The sequence below is a fragment of the Nycticebus coucang genome, chromosome 15 (assembly GCF_027406575.1).
Source record: "Nycticebus coucang isolate mNycCou1 chromosome 15, mNycCou1.pri, whole genome shotgun sequence".
In the NCBI taxonomy this organism is placed as follows: domain Eukaryota; kingdom Metazoa; phylum Chordata; class Mammalia; order Primates; family Lorisidae; genus Nycticebus; species Nycticebus coucang.
In genome coordinates, this window is record NC_069794.1 from 2866016 (window position 1) to 2892138 (window position 26123).

Sequence of the window (26123 nt, forward strand, 5' to 3'; positions counted from 1 at the left end):
TATTAATATTTAATTTAAAATATTAAAACTTAAAATATTAATATTTAATTCAAAATAAAAAAACTGTATAAGCAAGTGACTATGACTAATTTGTGTGGATTAAGCCGAGGCACAGGAAAATTTCCTTTAAAAAAAACCCTGTAGGCCAGGCAGCGTGGTTCATGCCTGTAAGTCCCAGCATTCTGGGAGCCCAAGGCAGGAGGATTGCTTGAGTGCAGGAGATGGAGATGGCCTGAGCAAGAGTGAGACCCCCATCTCTACCAAAGATAAGAAAAAAAAATTTAGCCGGGTGTTGTGGTCGCGGTGGCTGCCACCTGTCGCGGTGGCTCCCTCCTTGGGAGGCTGAGGCAAGAGGATCACTTTAGCGTAAGAGTTTGAGGTTGCCGTGAACTAGGCTGAGCAACCGAGTGAGACTCTTTCTCAAAAAACAAGACTTCCTCTATAAAATAAGAGAAAATACTAGTAACTAATGTCCAGGCTGATGGGAAAAAACCTTAAACCAGTGGTTATCAACTTTCCTAATGCCACGGCCCTTTAATACAGTTCCTGTGGGTCACTACCCACAGGTTGAGAACCTCTGCCCTAATAATTAAAATGATCTGTTCCAACTTTCCCTCAAAAATATCCCTCCCAAACTTTTAAAGGCACAATTGGGTTTTATCAAATGCAAATAATTCCCAGCTGGGTTGAGGAGTGACTGATTTGTTCCTTGGTGAGATTTCTTTTAACCTGTCACCCACAGACACTTTGCTCAGAAATAAAAGATGTGAGGAGGGCTGGCTATGGAGCAAGTCCTCTGGGACATGCAGTTGTTGGCAAGGAGGGGCTGGCCTGCTGGGGGTCACCATGGCAGAGAGGGAGGCTAAGTGGGGATACCTGAGGGCTCAGGTGAGACGAGGTGCCTGGGCTGAGAGGGATGAGCAAGTCCTGCCCCCTGGGCTGAGCTGCCACCCTGACAGGGGCTTGGGCGCTGTTCTGACACTGCCCATCCGTGTTGTTGGGTCGCCCTGCAGCAACATTCAGAGCCTGGCATTATCACCACCACCACCACTTTAGAGACGAAAAATCACGATGCAAAAGAGTCAGGAATGTGCCCGACGTCACGCACATGGGGACCCAAGCGCCCTGGCGCCAGAGTCTGTGCCCAACCGTGAGGGCACTTCCAGATTTGTATTTGGGGGTGCCAAAGGAGGGAGGAGGCCTGCAGCTGCCGCCTGGGGGGATTCTGTGTGCCCCAGCTCTGCCCTCACCTGCGCTCCTCAATGTGAGGTACAGGGCCTGACCCCGAGTCGAAGCCCAAGTATCTGCTGAATAAAGAAAGACCTGGGCAGTGGGAGGGAGGTGGCGACCCCAGGGAGGTTTGCTGGGGGCTTTCTCGAGAGCAATCCCTTGGATCATTTGCAGTGCACACCCTCTCCTGGAATTTTAGGGTGTGATCCCTCTTCTAGCCGAGGGCTTCTCAACCTCAGCACTTCTGCACCTTGGGCCACACTCTTCAGCGCTGCAGGTTGCCCTGTGCGTTGTGGGTTGGGTGGGAGCATTGCCAGCTACTTCCCACTCGGTGCCAGGAGCCCCTTCCCCCCAGGATGCAACAAAAATGTCTTCAGACATTCCCTGATGTGCCCTGGGGAGGAAAGTGTCCCATGTCATGGACACCTGCAGAAGCCACCTGAGCTGAAGGCTGGTCTCTCCCTGCCTGTGGGGAAGGTGCACTGGAGCAGCGGAACCAGAGTGGGCCCAGGTCCTCTGTCTCACAAGCATCCAGAGCTTATGAGGAATGTCCTCATTAGGACGTGGGGGGCTTTGTGTTCCCTGGAGTGGCTCCTGTTCATGATGTAGGCCGCTGACACCAACACGCCACTTCCCACAGACCCTGAGAGGCGGCACTGTCACCGTCACACCATGAACAAGGGAGCACACCAAAGGGTGAGATGCCTGCCTAAGGGCAGTCTAGGCACGACTGGAAACATTCCTCCTTGTTGTTCGAAGTTTTTGCCTGTTAAGAATCATTCAAACGCCCTCCGCAGGCAGAGAATGCTGCACTCAGCCGTGCTCACTAGGGCAGCAGGTTTTACTAGGAATTTTCACACAGATGGAATTTACTTTAATTTCAATTTCTTTCTTTCTTTTCCTTCTTTCCCTTCCTTCCTTCCTTCCTTTCTTTTCTTTTCTTTCTTTCTCCAGCAACCTACAACTCCTGGCCTTACCCGATTCTCCTGCCTCAGCGTCCGGAGTAGCTGAGACCACAGGTGTCTGCCACAGCACTCGGCTATTTTTTTTTTTGCATTTTTTGGCTGGGGCTGGGTTTGAACCTGCTACCTCCGGCATACAGGGCTGGCGCCCTACTCCTTTGAGCCACAGACACTGCCCCAACGCCTGGCTATTTTTTTGTTGCAGTTTGGCTGGGGCTGGGTTTGAACCTGCCATCCTTGGTATATGGGGCTGCTGCCCTACCCACTGAACCACAGGCGCTGCCCAATTTACTTCAATTTCTTTGTAAAGCAAACTTTACTGACTGTTTTAATTTCTTGGAAATAAGTCACCTCAAGTTTTGTTTCCTCTTAGCTTTTTAAATCAATCTTAAAACACTTGCTCATTGAGTTGCAATCCCTTACTTTTTTTTCTATCCTGGGGAGTCTTGGGGGCAGAGAGGCAGAGGAAGGACCTGTCTCTATCAGAGACAGGGGACGCCCAACTGTGAAATCAGATTTACTAGTGTATGAGGTCCTTTCTAGATCTAAAAGTCTCTGGAATTTATTTCATAACTACTTTTTTGGGTAAAACTTCTTCCCCTGTCAATATCTCTTTGCCTCTAGGTTTTATTAATATTTACAAACTGTGTGATAGTAAACCTGACACTTAACCTTATGAGAGTGAAACCCTGTATAAAGGAAGATAAAATTAAAGCTGCATGGTTCTTATTTTTAGCAAAGAAAGCAGAAAACACTACTCAAAAAGAACAAAGGCCTGAGGAAGTATGTTGAAATTCTTTATTTCACATTATAGCTTGATTCAAGACACCTGGGCTACTCCCTTTGCCAAAAGCATGTAAAATGTGATAGTGGTTTTAACATTCTTGCAAGATGTGCTTTAAACCTCTCCTGAATTCTCACAAGCCCCGTTTGTTCTTTTTTAGAGCAAACCACTTACTTTTCCAAACTAGGTTTTGATTGCTAACAAGAGAAACATTTTGAGGGCATCTTTTTTTTTTAACCAGAGAAGTTCTATGAAGAAGAAAAACTTTGTTGAAATATATTTGCAATATGTTCAAATTAGGTCTGAATAAAACTATTAAGTATTAGGCCAATTCTCCTAAGAAAAGAAAGAAGTGGGCAGGAAGGAGTTTCTCTGAAGAGCTGGTCCTGGGAGGTTCTTTTGAAAGCATTTTCCTTCAGTCAAATATTTTTAGACCTCATTATTCCCTCTCTCCTGATCCCTGTCCAAAGCCCGTTAATTCAGAATATCTGAAATCCCAAATCAGAGGTGCACACTCGGGGGTAGCCGGGCCTGGGGTGAGGTTGTACTCACCCCTAGAGCCAGGTTGTACGCTGGAGGTGAAGGGAGTGAACCAGCCTGGAAACCCAGGCAGGAGTGAGACCTGGGCTGGCCTTGCACTCCGGGAACTCAGAGGCTTCAGGAAGAGGAACAGCTGCAGGGAGCAGGTGCCAGCAGACGCAACCAAGGCTCTATCCGAAACTGTGACACTAAGCAGGGGAGGGTGGCATTGGCTGCATGGAGAACAGGGATGGGCTAACCAAGAGCCCTGTGACAGCTACTCTGGGGACCATCACCAGAATGCCATGGTGGCACGGGTGGCTGAGCATGTGTCCCCTGTCCAGAGCTCTTTCAGGTGGGGAAGACAGACCCTGCCCAAGTGTCACCTGGTGAAATCACTAGTGACTGAACACAATGATGTTTAACGTCACAAATAAATTAAAGTGTCCCCTTACTAGGACAACAATATCCATTCTCAAGATCAGTGGTCATGGGTTGAAGACAGGCTTACTTCTGCACCACAGCAAGGAAGATCACTTTTAGAAGACGTTTTCTGGAGATACAGTGCATACGTGCTTAACAGTCTGGCTGGATTGTGGCAAGCCGGATGCGTCAGCGTCAGGAGGAGACTGCCAGGCCGCATGTGGAGTGGCCCAGCAGTGCGCACACTGCCAGGGAGCTGGGTGCAAACACAGAACCTCAGACCTCACCTGGACCTGCTGAATTAGTGCCTGAATTTTAACAAGATTCCCAGGCTACCCGTACACACAGTCAAGTTTGAGAAGCACTTAGGTAACTTGCAAGGTGAAACAAATATTTTTTAAAAGAGTTGTTTTCAAAATTAATATAAATTTTTGCTAAAACCCTCAAAACTATCAGAAAAATAGTTCTGGGGGGCCAGTGATTGCTGAATAATGAATTGCAATTCATCTACCGAAAATATGAATCAAGGCAGGATGGGTGAAAGTATTTAAGGAGGTCAGGGGCCCAGATAATACACCAAGTTGTAACTAGAACAGTCTCTGGGATAAAGAGTCTCTGACCTGTGACACACTGTGTTCCGCACCCTCAGATCCAAACGAGTGGAGATAAGAAACTGTTTACTTATTTATACCTTATCCAGTTTTAAAAGGGAAAGGAGAAGGTAAGAGACCACTTGAGAGTGAGCTAGCACAGTCCCCAAAAAGTCCTAAGCCAGCAAATGCAAAATATTTTTTCCTTAGCGAAACTTTTCTTCAACCCAAATAAGCAACGTGATACCATTAGTGCTTTCACAGCATAAAGATAATAAATTACCAAAATTAGGGTGTAAACTGATAAAGTCTTAGTTTACCCAGGGCATTTCGAGGCTAAAAGAAATGCTTAAGCAGAGAGAGTAGAAAAACTAAAACTTCGATTAATAAAACTTGTACAAACCACTCCCATATAAAGAGATGATATAACTGGTGTCTTTCTCTGTCAAAAATTTAAAAAGACCTAAGGTCCCAGATATCTCATTTATACATCCCCAAAGTTAGGCTTAGTTTTAGGGTGCTCGTCCACAAATCCAGCAGCCCCCCAAAGCAGCCAAATGACTTACATTCTATGTGATTGTGGGGGGTCTGCGGGGGAAACCCCTGGGAAAGATAAGACACTTGTAACACCTGCCACTTGCGGGACCCTGACAGACACTGGGCTGAGCTCCTGTGAGCATCACCTCAGTGGAGATGCGAGAGGCAGTCACTGTGATTCCATCCATGGGAGAGCTCAGAGGACACGGGCTATGTCCTTCTCCCCCCAGTCTGGAACAGAAGTGCTGGAGCTGGAATTGACTCCAAAGTCACGACTCTGACCTGGCACGCTATCCCCATGCCTGCACCCCAGGACGTGCTGTACTGGGAGTCCAGTTCCCCGACACATCCACCCGGATCACACTACCAGGTGCTCTCTGCAGGCCCGATGGGAGTGGGCGAAGGGCTCCAGAGATCGGAGGGCTTGTAACCAGCGGTTATGAGAATTAAGCTTAGCACTAAACAGCCTCCTAGGGAGGCTAATTAGCAGAGCTACACACTATCACCCCTTGACACAGAAGGCATGAGACTCAAAAATCTGCCAGTGTGTCAGGGCGTTCTTCAACCCAGGAATGCTCCTGAAGGGGGGACCACGTGCTTCCTGAAACGAGGGTGGTATGATCAGGACGAGGCTGGAAGATGTGGGGGTGGGCTAGTGGGAGAGTGGAGGGGGAAGAATGCCTGGTGTTGAGGGAAAGGAAGAAACCATTTGCCATATTTGGAGAAGCCATCTGGTTTACAAATAGGAGATTCCCTCTGAGCAAGGGGGAAGCAAGAAGCAGTGAACAGACTTGCCAATTTCTGGAACAGAGCTGCTTCCAACAGAGGAGAGAGCAGGATAAATACAAACAGATGGGGAAGGACGGGCGTCCAAGTCGAAAAACCGTGGCCTTGTACACTTCTGTTTTTTCTCTGGCTTAGTAACTTTGTTTAGGAAAAGAAATCTTTGAAGTGGAAATTACAGGTTGAGAAAGAATAATCTGAAACAACTGAGTTTCAGACATGCAACTTCATACCCAAACTTTAAAGGCTGCCTTTTAGGAAAAGTTCAGAGCACTGGCTCAGGTCTCAGTTCACATTCCGGTTCTTCAGTTCTCCAAGGATGGGATTTTGGACGGCTTGGGGTCATCAGCGTAAAAGGAGACTGCATCCTAGAGCTGGTCTACCAGTTAAGCGTTGATGAATGTGAAAAGTACTTAAATACTGCCTGGACCACGGGAAACCATCGATAAGGCCCAGGCAGCGTCCCATCTCACAGGGACCCAGCTGGACACCATCTTCTCCTTTGTCCTATACTTCACACCAAGTGCTAAAATTGAACACGACCAATTACAATTAACTTAATAAAACTTTGTTTCAGCTGAACACTTCTGAGTTGTGTAATTTGGAATTACTACGTATTCCAGGCCTTTCAGTCTCTACCTCTGTCATGCAAGAACTTCCCTCGGAAGGGCTGCATTTTCTCCTTAGACTCCAAAAAGTGGAAAAAAACTGAGGCTTCACCACGGCCCGTGCCCATTAACTTACAGTGATCGGAAAGCAGAGAAGAAGGGGCCGGTATTAAGGGGTGATAGATTCTCACACGAAGTTGGCAGGGAGCATGCAACTTCTGTTTGCAGAGTCCTCACGCCACGCTACCTGGACACTCACTCGACTTGTACGTGCACAGTCACTTGTCGGTGAATCGTGGCTGTACCAGAGGCCATTTACTCAGCGCAGGAAATACCCTCCAAGGTATAGCTAAGCCACACTCAGGGGCGGGAAAAGAGCAGCCTTTCTGTTTAACTCCCAAGTGTTACTGCATTTACAGTAACATTGGGCTGCTTCCACTTTACTATTCGTTGACCACCTTGGGAGGGCAGTTCCACAAGACAGTTTGATTTTTCCTTTATAAAGAAGAGCAGTCAAATATGTCACTACCAAAAGCCCTTTTGAATAGGTGCCCTAGGAAGGTAAGATGAATTAAGTTCCTGAAAATGTACTGGCTACTGACGGAAGCACGGAAGGCTCGCGTCTGTGGAGCGTTTCCCATCCTGTACCTTTTGCAGCACAGCTGGTATCGGCTGGACGGCAGGTACGAGGGAAACCCTAAAGTTCTAAATAAACATGGTTATTCTGCAGCTCAGATGTGCTGTTCCAGCGGAACAGATACCCCAAATGAGTCATAGCTTGGTAGGAAAAACTTACAATTAAATCATTATGCTTCTTTTTTAATTGTGAAAACAAGGAGCGGACATCCCAACTCTGAGAAATACCACGTGTACAAAAATAAACTGTGGCCACTAAACCATACGGCAGTTAAGAAATGGGGCAGGTAGGTCCACTGTGGCTCACACACAGCGCAGTCCACATGGCCTTTGGAAGTGAACTCCTGTGAGCAGAACAATGCCCTTCCCCACACGCAGTGTGTGTGCTGCAGACAATGGGAAATGCAGATACGCAAACAAAGACGGGCAACGAAACCTGCCAAAAGGCAGAGGAAACACCTGCTTTTTTTTTTTTTAAATGGAACAAGATGCTAATGATTATTTCAGATGGAGATTCAAAAATAATAAATGCTTCTCTATAGTGGCCACAACATGAGATTTAAAGCGCCAAGAAAAATGTCAGTGCAATAACTATAGCTGAACTTGGAAATGTTCTGTCTTTTCAGATTATCTCTCTTGTCAACAACAGAAAAGATTTGTTGCAGATAAGAAAAGAGCTTGCTGCCTTTCAGAAATAGCTTACATTAAAAAAAAAATCACAATGATACACAAAGAGTAAAATGTCTCTAAATTTGGAACAATAGCACAACACTGATTATTTTGATTAAAACAAAACACACAAGATAAATTCCAGAGAAGTGAAACTATAAAGGATGACACTTCTTATGTATATTCCCGACCTGTCAAAGAGGAGATTCTGAAACAGTTCACAAGTCACACAAAGGACAGGATGGCCAAATGCTCCGTCTTCAGACAGAGAAACGTTAATTAAAAAAAAAACACAAAAAACAGAAAAGCTTGTTGAAGGGTTTTGGGAAAGCTTTCCTCTCTGCTTGACTGCAGCCTGGTACAGGTCCTGTGCCATTTCAAAGGAGTCGCCTTACTCATGGGCCCATGGTGCAGGCCCAATTGTTCATGTTTTGTTTACACTTTACATTTCTGTCAATACAGGTAAGACAGTTGGAAAGCCCCTGAGTGGAATACAGCATCCTTATTAAAAAAGAGAGCAAGAGTGAACCAGGGAGAGAGAGGGCCGGAAGGGGAATTCCTCCAGCTACCCGGGGGGAAGGGGACCCCGGCCTTGTGCAGGCTCCCGCTTCCCTTCCCAGCTGTGCCAACTCCCTGTCTATTTTGGGAGTTCCCTTTGACGCAAAGCCAACAGCATATGGAGATGAATGGGCCAGTGAATGGTGGGGACGGGCAGACAAAGTGCTCCTGGCACCTTTAGCATCAGACCCCAGGCAGGACAGGCTGTGGGGGTCCCAGGATTCTAGATCTTTCTCCTGTCCTGGAGAGCAGAGACACCATCCAGGAGCAGGGACTATCAACTCCACAGCAGAAGGGTGTGAAGAGCTCTTGATGGCTTTCAAGACCTGTATCCATTATGGCTCAAAGTATTTAGGAACAGCTGGTAGAGGTTGGACACAAAAACCTGATAAATTTCAAAAGGCAATAGTGTATTCTAATAAAGTTTCAGGACATAAAAAAACCATGCTCAGATAAGATTAAATGCTAAAAATAAACATCCCATATTGAATACCACAGAATAAAAGGATTTCCTATGATAGTAAATTGTTACTCCCCTGGAAACACACACCCAGAAAGTATATTAAAAATATATGACAAACTCAAAATGCATAAGATTAAAGAACACAGATGTAAATCTGTGTATGTACACCCATGTGCACACATACGGACAGGATGCACGTTTGAGAGTCCTGGCTTATTTACTGGGTCACATGTATCCCGTTTCTAGAATTTCTCTCGCTCATCCAGGGGCTGCGCTGGACGCAGGGCAGTGGCGAGGAGCCTTGTTCTCCTAAATGCCAGTTTCAAAAGACTAATCTCTCACTCATCTTTGTGACCAACTTGGGGTTTCCATTACTCATCTTTCCTTCCACGATAACTGACATTTTTGAAGGGCGCCCTTTCTGTTTAAATTTATTTCCTTCTGCTAAAGGAGTCTTTTTCATCTTCTGGAATTAAGGAGTTCACTTCCATGCACAGAGTTCTTTTGTTTACTTCCTTAGTCTGATTATTCTACTTGAGGGTACGCAGATGGCTAGATATCCTTTTTAATTAATGCTGTCCTCAAAATAAACTCCTAAAAATACCATTAGCAATTAATATTTAGAAATCTCTCTTTTTGTCAATAGCTATCTTCATGGAACGTCTGTATCTGAATTATGTCATATTCGTTGGGAGAGAGATTGAGAGAGACAGGGAGAGAGAGATTGACTCAGGGAAGAACACCCTCTTTTTCCCCGTTTCCAAATCAGAATCTTTAGCAGTTCCTTTTAACCATTTAACAGGAATTGAAGTAAAATCCCAGATCAAAGTTTAAAAATTAAATGCACAAATGGAAGATAGTCAAGCAAGATAAAAAAAAAAAAGCACCAAAAATTACTTGAAAAGATGGATTTTTTTGGTAGAAAAACATTACTTGTAGCCAACACAATAATGTGTTTGATAAAAAGGCGACAAGATTCCAGGACAGAGCCTTGGAAGCCCAGCGTCTACATGCAGGTGGGGAGCGGTTTTACTTCACTTCACACTGACCAGGCAGCAGGTACAAAGCTCAGAAGAAATCAGAAGGCCAGGACCTCAGAAGACTGCTGAGGAGCTCAGAAGGTGCTCGGAACAAGGGGTGGGTTCTCATACAGACAACTGGCCGCGACATCAGGGTGTAGCTAGTAGTTCATAATCTTTAATATGAAAAAGGTTTAAGAGATTGTGCTCTTTCCTAAGCCCTGTTGCAATAAGTCATTTTCCCCCCCGTTTCAAAATATTAATCAAGGCGGTACAAGTTTTTTTTTTTTTTTTAAACAAGGATATCTTGTATAATGCTTAAGCCAGGGCTGTTAGTGTGCCCATTACCAGAAAGTGCTCACTGCACCCAAAGGCAAGTCCTACCCCACACCCACCTGCCCTCCCCTTTCTGATTTCTCAGGCCCTTTGTACTGTTTTATGCCCACGTGCACCTCCATGAGCCCCCCACTTATTAGTGAGAACTCATGGTGTTTGGTGTTCATTCCTGAGATACTTCATCGAGGATAATGGTCTCCCATTCCCTCCACGTTACCGCAGAAGACATTATTTCATCTTTTTTTGATGGCTGAGTGGTGCTCCATGGTGTATGCACACCATGCACTCTATATCCACTCATGAACTGAAGGGCGCTTAGGCTGACTCCTCATCTTTGCAATTGTGAATTGGGCTGCGACAAACATTCGCGTGCAGGTGTCTACCTGAAGAGAAGCTTCATCTTTGCAATTGTGAATTGGGCTGCGACAAACATTCGCGTGCAGGTGTCTACCTGAAGAGAAGCTTCTCCTGCGTTGCAGTTTCATCCAGCTCTTTGGGGACAGAGACCACAGTGTGTGCCACAGGGCCACCCACACGGGCTCCTGACAGCCATCCTGGTCTGATTAAGCACTTGGCGATGGAGTCCACTTTACTTCTTGTCAACGGCATGTCTATCACGGGGCTGGGAGATGAGTCTCACTGCCTTGAACTTTTAAGTCGGAATCAATGTTACATGCAAGTCTTAAAATCTTACTTTGAAGAAGAGAAACTGTTTCAGTTCAACATTTAGGAGTCACTTTTTTTTTTGCCATAATAACCATTTAGTTGAGTTCTTTGTAAATTGTACTCTGGACAAACACAAATCCAACTCCCCCCCGGAATCCTCTGAGAACACAGCAGACACTCCTTGGTCCCTGGTGCAACCTGCAGCCTTCCCAGCTGCGGGATTGAGAAGACTGCCCAGTGTTCTGGACCAATAATTCTATCATTCTGCAAAGTCCAAATATTTGTAAAACGTTAGGTGTTAAGCGAGGAGGAATTCTGGAACTCAGCTCTTCCTCAGTGCAGGAAGCTGGCTTCCTGTGGCACAGTAGTGCTTGAATTTTCTGGATTAGTCATTCAATCCTCTCTTTATTTTAGGGTGCAATGCCTGGCGCGGGGCTGCGGGCATACACAGTAAAACCTGTTAAAGATTGATGAATCTGGCCATCTGCGGCTGGAGTGTTTCAGCCACCCAGGGACGAGGTATGACACTTCTCCAATCGGGGTTGAAATGAGTAGAATATTGAAAGCAACACAAACATAAGAGAGCCGCCTCTCGGGGGCTCCGGAGGCCCTGCGAGTTTTGTTCCAAGTCAGTGGGAACTCAACTTGAGAGGCGACCGCAAGGCACCTTTCACAGGGTGGAGAAGGGCAGCGTTGTTGGCAGATGCTAATATAGATGTGAAGCCTACCTGATGTAGGAAGTAACACATCTGTTACTTTCACAAGACTCTTACAATGCCATGGTCATCACTTAAAGTGGATTTTCCTAAAAATAATTATTGCCATGCAGAGCTAAGACACGCCAACTCTCTGAGTTTCTTTTTCTTTTCTTTTTTTTTTTTTTGAGACAGAGTCTCACTATGTTGCCCTGTGGCGTCACAGTTCACAGCAACCTCCAACTCCTGGGCTTAAGCGATTCTCTTGCCTCAGCCTCCCAAGTAGCTGGGACGACAGGCACCCACCACAACACCCAGCTGTTTTTTTTTTGCAGTTGTCATTGTTGTTTAGCTGGCCCAGGCTGAGTTCCAGCCCTCCAGCCTGGGTGCATGTGGCTGGTGCTGTAACCACCGGGGCTACAGGCTCCAAGCCTCTCTGAGTTTTATTAGAGCCCAACCTCACTATACAATTCACTTGGCCTTCTGTTTCTTTATTCAAAACAGAACTCAAGTTTGAGGGACAGTTACAGTTCCTTACCAAGACAACACTTTAATAGAAAACATTAATGCTGACAATGTAGCTGGGAACTCATTAGGCCAAAGATATTATCAATCTGGCATTAATTATTTCCATTTTGTTTCATTCTGCTTTATTTTCTTTTTCTGCCTTTCTTTTTGGTGCTAAAACCATAGGGGTTATGCATCCTAACAATGTTTTAGACATAAACCCCCCTGTTGCTATGGTGGGGGTTTTTACTGCCCTTGCAGTGGCTCAGCAGGAAAAGGCTTGCACTGGGTTCCAGGAGGTCTCTGGCTGCTTCTAGAATGCAATGACAGTCAACACAGAGAGGGACAGGGACGGGATGACTGTAACCTCCTACACTCAACACAGAGAAGGAAGGGACAGGGATATTTTGATCTTTCTAACCAGTGAGGACACATGACCTTTTTAAGGTCTGCTTGTGTGTCCCACGTGAGTCAGACTCGTGTGCCTTGAACGTTTTGCTATCTATACCACAGTGAACTCATTTTGTGGGGGGTAAGCCAGGGGCTCAGAGATGTGGGCTGCTCGGGGCTTCAGGATGGCCAGCCTTCAAGACAGTGTTAAATGGCCCATTTCATTAAAAAAAAAAATGTGCTTTCTGTTGACTGTAATGTCAGTGTTAGTGGCCATGAGATGTAGCACCTTCTCTCTTTGGTAATGAAGGGCATCGGCAATATCCTTCCGGTGTAACAGTGGAGAAAAAGAGGGAGGCTGACAAGCCCCAGCCCTGACTCCCAGGAACCCACGTCTGCGAGCATTTAAGTGGGAAGTTCACAGGCTAGAGGGAGGAAAGCATAGATATGGTCACTTGCTTGGGTCATTTCTGTCATTTTTACCCCTCTGGCTACTATAATTTTACCATGTCTAGAAAACAAAAAGAGTAATTTCAAAAGTTTGCAAAATGATCTATTAATTTTCTCTTTATTATTGGCAGTCTGATAGAAGACTCTTTATGAGCAAGAACCCTTAGGCCCTTGTCAGACTAACCTCAGAGGCCACTCAGCTTGGCTGGGAGAGTCTGGACGCCGTTTCGCCAGGATGGCCCCACCGTCCAGACGCTTCTCCTTCCTCACGAGGGAAGGCAGATTCTGAGAAGACGTCTGTATTTCCAGAGTCGCTATCAGAAACCATATAATGTTTAAAACTACTTTGGTCTGGTCTTTTTAGAAATCCTGCAATTGTTTACCAAGAATGAACTGGAAGTGAATTAAACAAAATGAAAGTCTTTGAAGACTGGCATCTCTTCTCCAACAGAAAGGGGGAAATGCTTTCATGCTATACCTGTCAAAACATTCCATCAGAAGGGGGAAAGAAAAGGATTTCTAAAACCAGAGTTGTGGTTTGGTTTATAAGAACAGTAGAACTATGAATTCCTTCTGAGCTCAGTTTATCAACAGTCTCTTGGAGTCCATGCGAGGTTTTCCATCTAGACGCAAAATAGCTTTTATCATCATTGTCCTGGGTGTGAGCCAGCTAACACGTTTTCCTTGAAGCCACTTCTCCAGAACAGTTGTCTTGAGACTGGCATCCAGTGAATGCTTTTGTCACCACCGTGGTGATGGTGGCTGTGTGGATGCCTGTTTCCCTGGGGTTTTGCGTGGTGAGGTCACCCTCCAACCCGAGGGAGGTCAAACGCAGCGCCATCTAGCATATTAGCCTGGTGGTCATTTCTGTGCTTCTGTAAACACCACATGTTCACAGCGCCGCTGGTTTCCCTTCTGTTCTTTCAAAAACATCTGACTGGCCAGGAACCTTGCTAAGCTGAAGAAAGGGTTACCTTTTCTCTTGGCCTTGTCATTCCTCTGATGGAGCTCTGAAAATTCCTCCTCTCCGGTTAGTGCACGTGTAAATTGGGAAGGGGTGTGTGGTTCTCAGAGACAGTGGGCTTCCTCCCTGTACTTCAAGGGCAACAAACTCACAAAAGATTCTGAGTGTTTCAACGTGCTGGAGTATTCAGCTTTGCTATCAACGCCTGATACCAGGAAAGGAGTGTGGCATGGGCTGCTAAAGCATCTGTGTCTGCGGGCCCATGTGCGGGGCGTCCATGAGAAGTGGGGAAATGGATAAGTAAAATGTAGAAACATTTTTCATTCTTCCTCTGCACTCAGGTACTAAGAGTTCCAAAGTACTGACTCTTCACAGTTAATCCCTGAAGATATGGTTCACCTACTGCAAATGTGTTCTCTGCTAACTACGGTATTTACCAAACACCTGCTTGGCTGTTACCATAGGCAGCCGTGTGGCAGGGGAAATTTCTGCGAAGTTGAATGAAATGCTGGGCCATAAGCACTGTGATTAATTTGCACCAATGCCTTTCATGATTCCCATTAGCTAAGAGTGCATTTTACTGATAGGAAGCAACAGAATCCAAGGTAAACTTTACCATGTTTCGGATAAAGGAAAGGGTGACTTCACAGGTGACAGAAATAAACTTTTTCTCTAAAAGCGGACTTTCAATTATCAGATTCTATAACGATATTCTGTGGGTCCATTCAGTGAGGCAGTATTAAAACTATGTCTTTGGGGGGATTTTAATAATATATTTTTCCTTTTGGATGAGCTTCAAACTGTCCTGTTCCCCATCCCGTCCTGTACAGTGTCACAAAGGTCCCTTTGACTTAAACACAGCACTTATCACACTGGGGTGGGGTGCGGGGGGGACCCTGCAATGCTTCTCTCCATCCCACAGTAGTTTATTAACTTCCAGAAAATTGTTGAGTCTTGCTGGAAAGAGAGGGTGTGTCCCAAAGCTTCAGGCTGTATAACCAGGGGTCTCTGGAACCAAAGCACCTGGATGAGGGGTCTTCAGGCTGGGGAGAGGGTCTGGATCAGGGCTCACGTTGGAAAAGCCAGACATAAGATTTCTTTGAGAAGTTTGGGGTTTAGTGGAGGGTGAGGTGACAAAGATTTCCTCATGGGAAGCAGCGCACTCTGGACACAACATTCTAATGGGCTAACTGACCTCTGGGTCTCAGGCTCAGGACAACATCAACCCCAGAAGGTTACAGATCTTGGTCTTACCTCCACGAAACCTCGAATTCACACTATGTTTTATTTTCACCCAGGATTTGCTATCTAGAACATTCCTACATATTCATGGCACGCTTACTGTCTCCCCAGCCTTGTAGAGCCCCCCACGCCCTGGCTCGGTGAACACTGGAGTGGAATGGCTTCAAGGTGACTGCGAGGCCCACGTGGCTATCTTGGGTGAATTTTAATTAACTGAAGTGAAAGAAAATTTAAAATTCAGTTCATCATTCACCAGCCACCTTTCAGTCTTCACAAAGCACAGAGGGCAGTGCAGAGAGAGGACATGTTTGGGGGAAATTCTTCTGGAGAGCACAGCTCCAGACTGTCAGGGGTGCCCCTGCTCCACCCGCTTCTGTGCTCCCGGCCCTCATGGGGCCTGACCCCGCACGCGTGCTCAGTGCTTGTCAAATGAATAAACCATGTTTGTAGATTTCAGTGTCCCGTGATGGCCGTGGCTGAACTACTGCTGCTGCTCTGAGGGGCTGCACTCACATCTCTCACTATCCTTCGCTAGAAGGAGACCCTAATCCAGCAGGTTGCCAAAACAAGACCCTCACCCAGCTTCCCTGCAAGGGGCTCTGTGATCTTGAGCAAGTTATACAAAGAAGCTGCCTGTGGGCTGCTCACCAGGCTCAGTGGGGTGGTCACCCTGAAACCTGCACAGTCTTCTCCTCCCAACATTCCTGGTCACCCTGGCTTCCATGGGTCCCCAGAACATGTGAGCATGCCTGGCTCAGTGCCTCTGCCACTGGGGCACCCTCCATTGCACAGAGGTGCCCCTCCTCTATGTGAAACATATATTTGAGGGCCGAAGGAATGTAAGCTTCCATGGCTGAAAGGAATCTGGGGGTGAGGGGTTCTTCTTAAAAGTTCTTCACAAAAGAAAATGCCACCCTGAGCTGATTGCTACCCGGGACGGACAAGCTCAGTGGTCCCTGTCCAAACCTGCTGCAATATTTCCCCACAGAAAATAAAGCTGTGATCTGGTTGCAGCAGCTTCTGTGGTTCTGCATGAGCCAGAACACCCCTGCTCCAAAGTCATGCTAAAAACCACACGGTTCTAAAAGTGGGTGAGAGCTGTGTGTGGACAAGGGTTATAACAGCCCAGGGCCAGGCAGGGTTTTTGCCATTTCTAAACCATTCTTCGTCACCAGGAGGTGACGGTGTATGGAATTCTGGAGACCCTTCTGAGCGAGTGTGCCCTGCATACCTTTAAAATATGTCCTTGGAGAAGCGGTCAGTGCTTTTGTCCTGTGCTGGCAGGTGGCTGAGCCAGGACAGGCAGCTGGGGTGACTGCAGGAACGGGGGGCAGTTTCAGGGACGGGCAGCATCACAATGTGAGCCGAGTCGGTCTCCACGGCCCCACTGGGCGCTACCAGCTTGCTGGTTTATCATGAGTCATTTCAAAGAGAAAACTTATTTTTGATTTGAAACCTACCTGCACATAAGGGTAAGTTTATGACAGGCCATGGAAGACACTGCCAGTGCAGACAGCAGGTCCCCTGCCTTTCCCAAGGCTGTGGGTCTTCCTTCATCCCAGGATCGCCACCCCTCTGCACTGGCAGCCAGAGCTGAAGACCCCGAGTGCCCTTGGCCCCACTTCTGTCCCACAGCCAGTCCCCTCCACTCTGTTTCCTCCTTTGCGCTCTCTCTCTGGTCTGTTTCACTTTGATTTATATTGTTGAATTTAAGGAATCTTGTGAGGTTAAGACTTATTTGACCCATGTCCAGGGACCCACAGACTGTGGGAAACTCTTAGCTGCAAGAAAAGAATGCAACAGCTGAACACGCCGTGTTGTCCTGAGCACTCAGCCATTGCTGGTGAGCGAGCTTGTCAATGGCAACCTCCCGGAAGTTTCGTCTCCCGTTTTCGGCTCCAGTGTCAGGCCCATGGGAGGGGCTCTAGGACTGTCTGGACCAGCCCCCAGCGATGCAGGCCGCTGTGGTTCACTGGCACAGGGGCTGAGAACGTGCACCCCCCCACCCCGTGGTTGGACAGGGTCCACCTCACTGACCCCAGCACTGGGGACTCACGCAGCCTGTCTTTGTATTTACTGCTTTTTGAAATGCCAATTGCTTTAGGGAGAAAATGTGCCTTGTGAAGGTTCATGTCATTAAAAATTGGAAACAACCTCCCTGATAAGACGTTTGCGGGGAGCAGGAACCTGGCTACATAACTGAAATGAGGACCTAAATGATCCACTCAGAAAAATCCAAGACTTCCACAACCTTGCTTTGTGGAGTCTGATGCCCCACGCGCTCTCTGCTGCTCCCTGTACTGTTCAACTTGACACCACCGTGGTCATCGCTCTGCATTACAGAAGTCCTACAACAGAAGCTCACCCCACGCTTCCCACTCGACAGCCCTCCATCTCCACGGTGTACAAAGAAAAAGATGTAAGGGGTGGGCGGCTCCCTCTGCAATGAGGGTCGTGTGGTGTCAGCAGAGGGGAAGTCTGAGAAGATGGTTTGGTGATGTTCTGTGCGTGTTACTGGGGAATTAGAACTTGAAATGATTCCAAGACACTTAACAGAGATTATTCAAAATACAGGCCCTCAACCAACAACAAAGTCTTAAATCATTGCTTAAAGTTAAGTGTTTTCCCATTCCTTAAACAACGGAAGAGCTGGTTAGAAGATCAGTTAGGGACAACAACTCATGAACACAGGGAGCGAACTTCTCTGCAGCCCTGCAGGGTGGTTCCTGCCCCAGCATCTCACTCTTCTGGGCTGATGTGAGAGAAGTGCAGGTGGGAAAGATCACCACCCTGGGAAAGGAGCTCATCTGAAAGTCCCCAGACTTGGGTGCTGGGCTTTGTCCCGGCCTCCGCCACAGTCTGGTGTGAGGCTGGTGCAGGCTGGTTCCCGCCTGTGCCATTCTCCCTGAACTAGACCCTAATCAGCTCCCCAGCCCCACCCCGGGAGGGAGGTCCCCCGACAGGCCACAGTTCCCGCCTTCCTGCCCGACTCTGCGACTGTCTACTATGAAGCTGCTCTCCCTGCTACAGGAACCCAAGTCTCACCACCCAAGGGCAAGAATCAGGCCCCACAGACTTTACACAAGGCCCCTCTGACTGGTAACATGAGAACTCATTTGGAGCTGGAATTCACAGTGCACTCATGATTTCTGCTTCAAGTCTGAAAGTTATCCAGTAACACAGAGTTTCTGATGTTGGCTGTCACCACGGTGAGGAACAAAGCAGCTGGGGTGCTGTGTCCATATAAGGCTGACTTAGCCCAGGGCTCAGGCGTGTGCACAGCTGTGACAGTCACTGAGGGAGGGAACATGCTGGGCCAGGCACCCCGGGGAACTGTGGGAAAGGACAGCCCACATGCAGCCCTCAGGACAGCCCAGGCCACCCGACGGCTATTTTTATGTATTACGTTACTTTGAAAAGATACAATCAGCCCCAAAGTAGGGCAAAACCAGCCCTGCTTTCTGCAGAAACACATTTGTGGAAAGTTGTTAATTAATAATTAATTTAGGCCACAGTATACCAGGTTTGTAGTATTGAAATAGACATTCCCCACGTATATCTTTAAGAAGTGTTGATGAACTGTCTAAATAACGAGACGGAAGCCAAGCCCATGCTGGGATTTGGGTTATTCAGGTTCAGCAAATTAACCAGAAGGTGGAGGTTTTTAACTTTACTCGGCAAAGTACAGAAACCAACTCAAGGTGTTTCCCTCATTAGGGGCATAGGGAAATAAAGGTCTTGATCCCTTTTTATTTCCCTGTGTAAATTCACCAAATTACAGAAACCTCAGAACCCTTACACATGTCCTTCCTAACAACCTCTAAAAAGATCCTTGGCATAAGAGTCAGCACAGTGCTAAGGGGAAGCGTTACACATCAGAATCACCAGGATTAGCTATTTTTACTGAAGAACAAAATTCTGAAGGCATTCTGGAGAATTTTAATACATGGGTCCCGCATTAAGCGATTATAGAAAGTGAAAAGGAGCAGACCCAGCTACCACCTACTCTGTTTGTTTGGGTTCTGTTTGGCTGATTACTTGGAGAAGAATGTCGAGAACCTCTAGAGTCAGCTCCATCTGACACAGGCTGTTTGCGAGATATTTGTACACGCCTAGTTTATCTGCTCCATGACCATGTAAGGCTGAGCCAGCCCGGGCCTGGGGAGTGGGGCGTGTGCAGCCAGCCGTTTCCATCACTGCTGCAGCAGAAGCACTGCTTGGAAAATCTATAGCAAGGAGCCCAGGGGGCTTTGAAATCTCATCAGCCTCCAAACACTTAAAAAATATTGTCCTTGTTAAATGCTGATAAATAGTCTTCAAGTAGCAATTCCTAAAGCATGAAGTCCACTGCAGGCAGAGGACCTCTACCAAAGCAGATAACTGGGGACCTGCAGTTCATGGGGAACACAGCTTGTGGCCTGGACGCCGGTCCAGGGGCAGGACACTCATCTACTGTGAAATTTGACAATGAAACAAGGTCGGGTCACAGCTTAGCAGATGAGACCACCAGATTTATTAAAGTGTGTGCTGTCATAAATTTCACCTGTTTGATTTTGGGATGTAGGCAGTGGCTTAGCACCTCAGCCTTGGAGGCCAAGCTCAGCCAGGGGTTTGTTCTTCTACTGGGCAGGAATGAGGAAGGATTACTTTAAAAAATGACTCGGGATTCAACTTGGGGAAGCTCATTTGGGACACCCAAGGATGGGCATAGTTTTTGATTTCAACAAGGCAACGCAGGCAAGATTTCCTAATTGCCTGCACAAACTGGCTTTTGCCAAACGAAGGCACAGACCAGCCTGAGCCAAGGGCTATGTGAGTCTCAGGAACAAAGCAGCAGGAAACTGTCATAAAAGGAAACTCACCCCCACAGAAGGAGCTTGGCCATATAAGCATATAGGACATGTTTTTAAAATAAGTGATGTTGTGACTTAAGTATCAGTTTTAAAGGCAGCAGGAAAAGATACCAACCAGTCCAGTTAACATATTAAACCCAATATCAGGTCAATATTTCAAATTCTGGCAAGGGTAATAATAACAATTTGAGGCGGTCTCCTTTTCTCTTACTTACTCATGGCTACATAAAGGACATTCAGAGAACGAGTAATTTTAAAAGTTAGAATTTTATCCATGGCACAACTGCCCCTGTTGTCTAGCTGGCACACCTGCAGTATAAATGCAACTAGGTCTTTTTTCATATAACATTTTTATGAAACTTAGGTTTGTGTATAAGCATGAAACCCAATTGCATTTTATATACACATTTATACGTATATGCCTAGATAACGTACTTGCAACAATGAACAAGAGAAAAAATGCTTGTGAAAGTTAGCTCAACTCCTCTCCATGTATTAGGAAGATGATAGAAATTAAGCCAATTTTGCATTATATTATTGTTTGTTTTGCTGGAAGAGAATATAACTGTATTAGATTTCTTAGCAAAGTATGCAACAGACTTATCAGACAACTTAAGAAACAGTCATGTCAAATGGAAGTGTAGTCACACATCATAAACAAAACACATTGGTCAACAACAGCCTATGTCTAAGACGGTAACCCCCTAAGATTATAATGGAGCTGGAAAGTTCCTATCATCTCGTGACACAGCCATCATAACGTGACAGTGTGACACATTCACCTGTGTGTTGTGGCGCTGGTGTTGATGCCTTCTGCACTCCCAGTGGCATAAAAGCCAGGCACGCACAGCTACAGATAGGCAACTACGCTACTGGTTTATGTGTTTACTATACTGTAATTCTTCATCGTTATTTTAGAATGTACTCCTCCTCCCTGTATTTGTTTAAAAAAAAGAAAAGGTTGAGGGCTCAAAGGAGTAGGGCGCCGGCCCCATATACTGGAGGTGGCGGGTTCAAACCTGGCCCCCGTTCAAAAACGGCCAAAAAAAGAAAAAAAGAAAAGGTAATGGTAAACCAGCCTCAGGCAGGTGCTTCAGGAGGTTTCCAGAGGAAGGCATGGTTATCACAGGTGATGGCAGCTCTGTACCTGTCATCACCGAGGGGACCTTCCAGGGGGTCGAGACGGATGAGAGAGTGGAAGACAGGGATACTGACGACCCTGACCCCGCCTGCACCTAGGCTACTCTCTGTATTTGTGACTTTGTTTTTAACAAAAAAATTTTTTTAATGTTAAAAAAGAATACTAAATTAAAAAATAGTAAAAAGCTTACAGAATTAGGATATAAAGAAAAAATATTTGTGTACGGCTATACAATGCATTTGTGTTTTAAACCTAAGAGTTATTATAAAAGAGTCGAAAAGTTAAAAAAAGTAAAAAGTTAACAAAACAAAAAAGTTTGGTAAGCAAATTTATTACTGCAGAATGAGAGCTGTTTTTAATGAACCGAGTATAGCCTACGTGTGTAGTGCAGTGGTCATATATATTTTTAGAGTTTTGCAGTTTTTGGCTGGGGCTGGATTTGAAGGCGCCACATCCGGCATATGGGGCTGGTGCCCTACTCCTTTGAGCCACAGGCGCCGCCCTACCATGACTTTCTTGAGTTTAGACACACACATACTTCCCACCGCCTCACAACTGTCTGCAGTATTCAGTAAAGTCACATGCTATGCAGGTTTGGAGCGGGAGGACAGGCCACACCACACTGCCCAGGGGTGCAGCAGGCTGGATGACCCAGGGCTGTGCAAATGCACTCTATGGTGTTTGCACAACAGCAGGCTCACCTAGTGATGCGCTTCTCAGACTGTGCCCCACTTGCTAAGCGAGACATGACCGTGTAGGGAAGATAGCGTTTATTGCAGCGCTATGACTTACACGCCCGCCTTTCTCAGGATAGCACTGGCAGCCCCCACTGCAGTCTCTCCCTCCGCAGGGCACATCGAACTTCTTCACACCCTGCAACAATAAAACACAAAGCAAAAGTTACCTAAAACCGTGTCAACAACGTGCATCATAACATGGCCTGTTGAGAGACATTCAATATGCCCTTTTTAAAAACACTTTAATTTTTAGAGCACTTTTAGGTGCCCAACAAAATAGAGTGGAAGGTACTGGGATTTCCCATCTTGCCCATCTGCTCCCACCCCACTGCCTCCCTGCCATCGACATCCGGCACCAGAGCAAACTCGCGACAGTTAATGCAGCTGCAGTGACACATTGCTGATACCTGGGCGACCAGAGCTCACATGAGGGTTCACTCTCGGTGCTGCACATTCTCTGGTCAGGGAGAGTTCTTACAGTGCCCACCAAGTCCCAGAGAGCATTCCCTGAATCTGGGTAAGTGAGGAAAGGGAAGGTGCACCTCCAACGGAACAGCACTGAGGAGCACGGCACTCAGAGCCCAGGCACTGAAACCTGGGGCACAGGACGAGGTGTCTGAGGTGAGCCCAGAGAGGTGCGCAGAGCAGGTGGCCCAGGGTGGGGGGGCTGGCACGCAATGTGGCTTTGCCACACATGGCAGGGCCACTGTGCCTCTGCAGCAACAGCCATCATGGTGATCAAAGGGGCTTTGTGGGAAGAGGTGGCCTCTGATACCCCTGCTGACCTCAGCACGGTGTCACCTGCCACTCGACTGTGAGCACCTGCAAGGAAAGCCACCTCACCCCACTCCACCCCCCACAGGCTCATCTTACGGGAAGAGGAGGGACTTGGGGCTGCAGGCTTCCCTGGTGTTTACTACGCAGGAGGGGATGGGGGTTTGGGGGTGGTGAGGCACAGTTGAACTGGTCATCAGAGAGGAAGGTACAACTCTTGAACAAGTGTAGTGGAGAACTGAGCAAGTCCCCTGGCTGGACAGTCTCAGTGAGGCAACATGGAGTTTCCGGCCCTTGATCTCCACACTTCAGATGAAAGATGGACTTGGAGGTTGGACAACCTAGGGCAGTTCCTTAGCTCTTTCTCTCAGACTAAGGTACCAAACATTTTGAGACAAAAATGACAATCAGATAGTCCTTCTTTTCTCCCCATTCTGATTAGCCAAGCATCAGCCCCAGTCACCCTCCAAGGTAAGCCCCTGTAGCCCTGCCCCCCACAGGTGAGCCCCTGCAGGCCTGCCCCCCACAAGTGAGCCTCTGTAGCCCTGCTCCTCACAGATGAGCCCCTGCAGGCCTGCCCCCCACAGATGAGCCCCTGCAGACCTGCTCCTCACAGGTGAGCCCCTGCAACCCTGTCCCCTCCAGGTGAGCCCCTGCAGTCCTGGCCCCACAGGTGAGCCCCTGCAGGCCTGCCCCCCACAAGTGAGCCCCTGTAGCCCTGCCCCCCACAGGTGAGCCCTGTAGGCCTGCCCCCCACAGGTGAGCCCCTGTAGCCCTGCCCCCCACAGGTGAGTGAGTCTTGTAGCTCACAGGTGAATCATAGTCTAGCCTTTCACCCTCAGCCAGTCTCTGCCCGCCTGCCTGGAGTCCTGCCAAGCCCCCCCTGCAGGCAGTTACAATTAGGGGAACCTGGACAGCACAGCTTCTGGTGCTCAGTGAGATGAATCTTATGGTACAAGTGAGACTCAACCAGATTACAGAACCCTTTGCAACTGGAAACAAATGGCATTCTACCCCAGCCTTTTTATTCTGAGTCTCAATGACTCAACAGGATGATCACCTGGGGACTCCCTCTGTCACTTTTTTGTGCCAGCACATCCCCCAGGGTCTTCCCTGTTCCCAGCATGGGACTGAAAACCCAGGCAGGTGGCCCTGCCTGGCCAGCTCTGGCAGAGGCAGGACACACACTCTGGCCAGTGTACATGACCCTCAGCAGTCGCTCCCCGCTCCTTTCCCACAGATGAGAAATTCCTTCCCTAGCTAACAATTTCTGCTAGAGTGGTCTCACTAGAGGGTTCCGCATTTTTTGTGTTCTCATTGTAATTCTTCGCCTGTTCCAGCATCTAACGCCTCAAGTCACTACTTTGAAGAATTCCCCAAAGTCTCGAACCCTTTAAGGAAACCATGACTCTGAAAGCATCTACATCCCTTCTGTGATGTCTTTTGGTCTCCAGTGAGGTAATGACCCAGCTTGAGTTCCACAGCGTAAAAGAAAACCTAAAATATCTGCTCGTGCTCTCAAAACAGTATTTACCCACTTTTTGTGGCTTCTGTGTTCACCTAGAATAGGGCTCACAAGTTCCACAATTATGAATATATGAATTTTCTAGAAATCCAGCTCCACTAGGCAGGAGCCCCTGGACTGTCCCGCATTCACACGTTTTCTTGAGTATGAGCAGAACACCAGCAGGCACCTGGGCGCACGTCCGCAGTCCCCCAGTCATTCATTCTCTACTTGCTGGGAAGGGCAGGGGCCTCTTTAGTCCCAAGGGCGAAGCACAAACTCATACTCTCCATCTGGTGTTGCATGTGCTATTTTTTTTTTTGGTAGAGACAGAGTCTCACTTTACCGCCTTCAGTAGAGTGCCATGATGTCACAGGACTCACAGCAACCTCTAGCTCGTGGGCTTCCGTGATTCTCCTGCCTCAGCCTCCCTAGCAGCTGGGATTACAGGCGCCCGCCACAACGCCTGGCTATTTTTTTTTGGTTGCAGTTCAGCCGGGGCCGGGCCTGAACCCACCACCCTTGGTATATGGGGCCGGTGCCTTACCGACTGAGCCACAGGCGCCGCCCTGCATGGGCTATTTTTAATTTTGAATTTAGAGCTACTTGCCAAATCTTGTATATACATCAATGGCTGAAATGATTTTAATGGTTTCAAATTGATCTAACAGACTCCCTGTTGCAGGTTGAGAATACTTACTGGATTTAATTATAGAAAAGGATTCTTCATAACCTGCTCAAAATTGAATGGTGCTTTCTTGCTTTTGGAATGAGGACTTGTAGGCTAACTTCTTCCAGCCTGGATATCTTTTAACCCTATGCCAATGGTTCAGACGCCCTGGCTCACAAGGAGAAGGACAGTCCACGGAGAGGCAGCCCCCCCACCCTGCAAGCCTAGCCACTTCCCAGCATGGACATCCCTGCACGTGTGTGTGTGTGTGTGTGTGTGCATAAGTGCACCTGTGTGTTCCCACAGTGTCCCAGCTGTCCTCCAGAGGGACTCTTAGGAATTCCAACGTCCGCAAGAGCAATAAGTACCTCACACTGGAATGTCAGGTCTCCAGGATGGACAGAAATATTTACTGCTCAGGGTGGGGTGTGTGCTGCAGACGGCCTCTCACCTGAGCCCTGGCATTCCCACGACAAGATATGAGCGCCTTCCTGAGGACCTGGGAAGAGCAGTGTGGTGGCTGCTGTGTAGGACCACATGTCTATGGCCAGGGCCCCCCAACAAGAGACCCCCAAGTGCTCACACCAGCTACTGTGCTCCCAGCCCCAGAGCTGTGCCTTGATTTTACCACTAGACACAACTCAAAACAAACCACAGTCTTGCTCTTGTCAACCCCTTAATAGAATAACGGCCTTCCCCCACCCTGGGTCTTCTCAAGCCCCTGCCCACACCCCCGATGAAACCGGGCCAGGTCCACGTCTGCCCCTGCAGGGCCTACCTGAGGCCTGCTCTCTGTGAGGCCAGCTTGCCCTGGGGTTCTCTACATAGCCTCCATGGACCTCAGTGAGCATTGTACTTTTCCCTTTCTACAAAAATTACATGTTAAGAAAAGAAACATCAATTAAATCCCCCATTCATCTCTGATTTCCAGTCTTCATTCCCATTGGCAGACACTTGCCAGTTGGCAATCAAAAGTCATAAGACGTATTTTCTGGAATCCATAGATTATATCTACTCAACTGGAATGGAAGAGACATTTTTTCCAGGTGCAAAGTGGAAAGCTTTGAGCAAGGAATTTCTTGATTGACTTTTTATATGGGAATAATATTCCTTAGAGTCCTATGTGAATCTTGGCATCATTATACTTAGAAAGATTTGAGAATCCATCTATTTGCCTGGGCATTTATCCTGGGCATATTCAAATCACTAGATGTGTGATTTAAATTCCGTGGTGAATCTTTCACCTCTGGGAGAACAGAAGTCCCGGAACCTTCTAAGGAAAACCAAGATCTTGCTTCCCGAATCAGATTCCCAGCAGGTGTGTGTGGGGAGTTTCTTCCCTGAGCCAGTGACTCCCCAGCTTCCAGCAAGGACTTGGCTATGCCGTTCGTGGAGGGGTTCAGTGGAGTCTGA

The 26123-nt window shown here is 47.4% G+C and overlaps 1 protein-coding gene across 1 annotated transcript in view; it reads right to left on the reverse strand.

Annotated features, from left to right (window-relative positions):
- Positions 1 to 26123, reverse strand: part of COL4A2 (collagen type IV alpha 2 chain) — a 170209-nt gene that overhangs the window by 103868 nt on the left and 40218 nt on the right. Inside the window, exon 4 of the mRNA XM_053563521.1 lies at positions 21818 to 21898. Within this exon, the coding sequence (XP_053419496.1) occupies positions 21818 to 21898 (81 nt within the window). The remainder of the gene's footprint in view (positions 1 to 21817; positions 21899 to 26123) is intronic.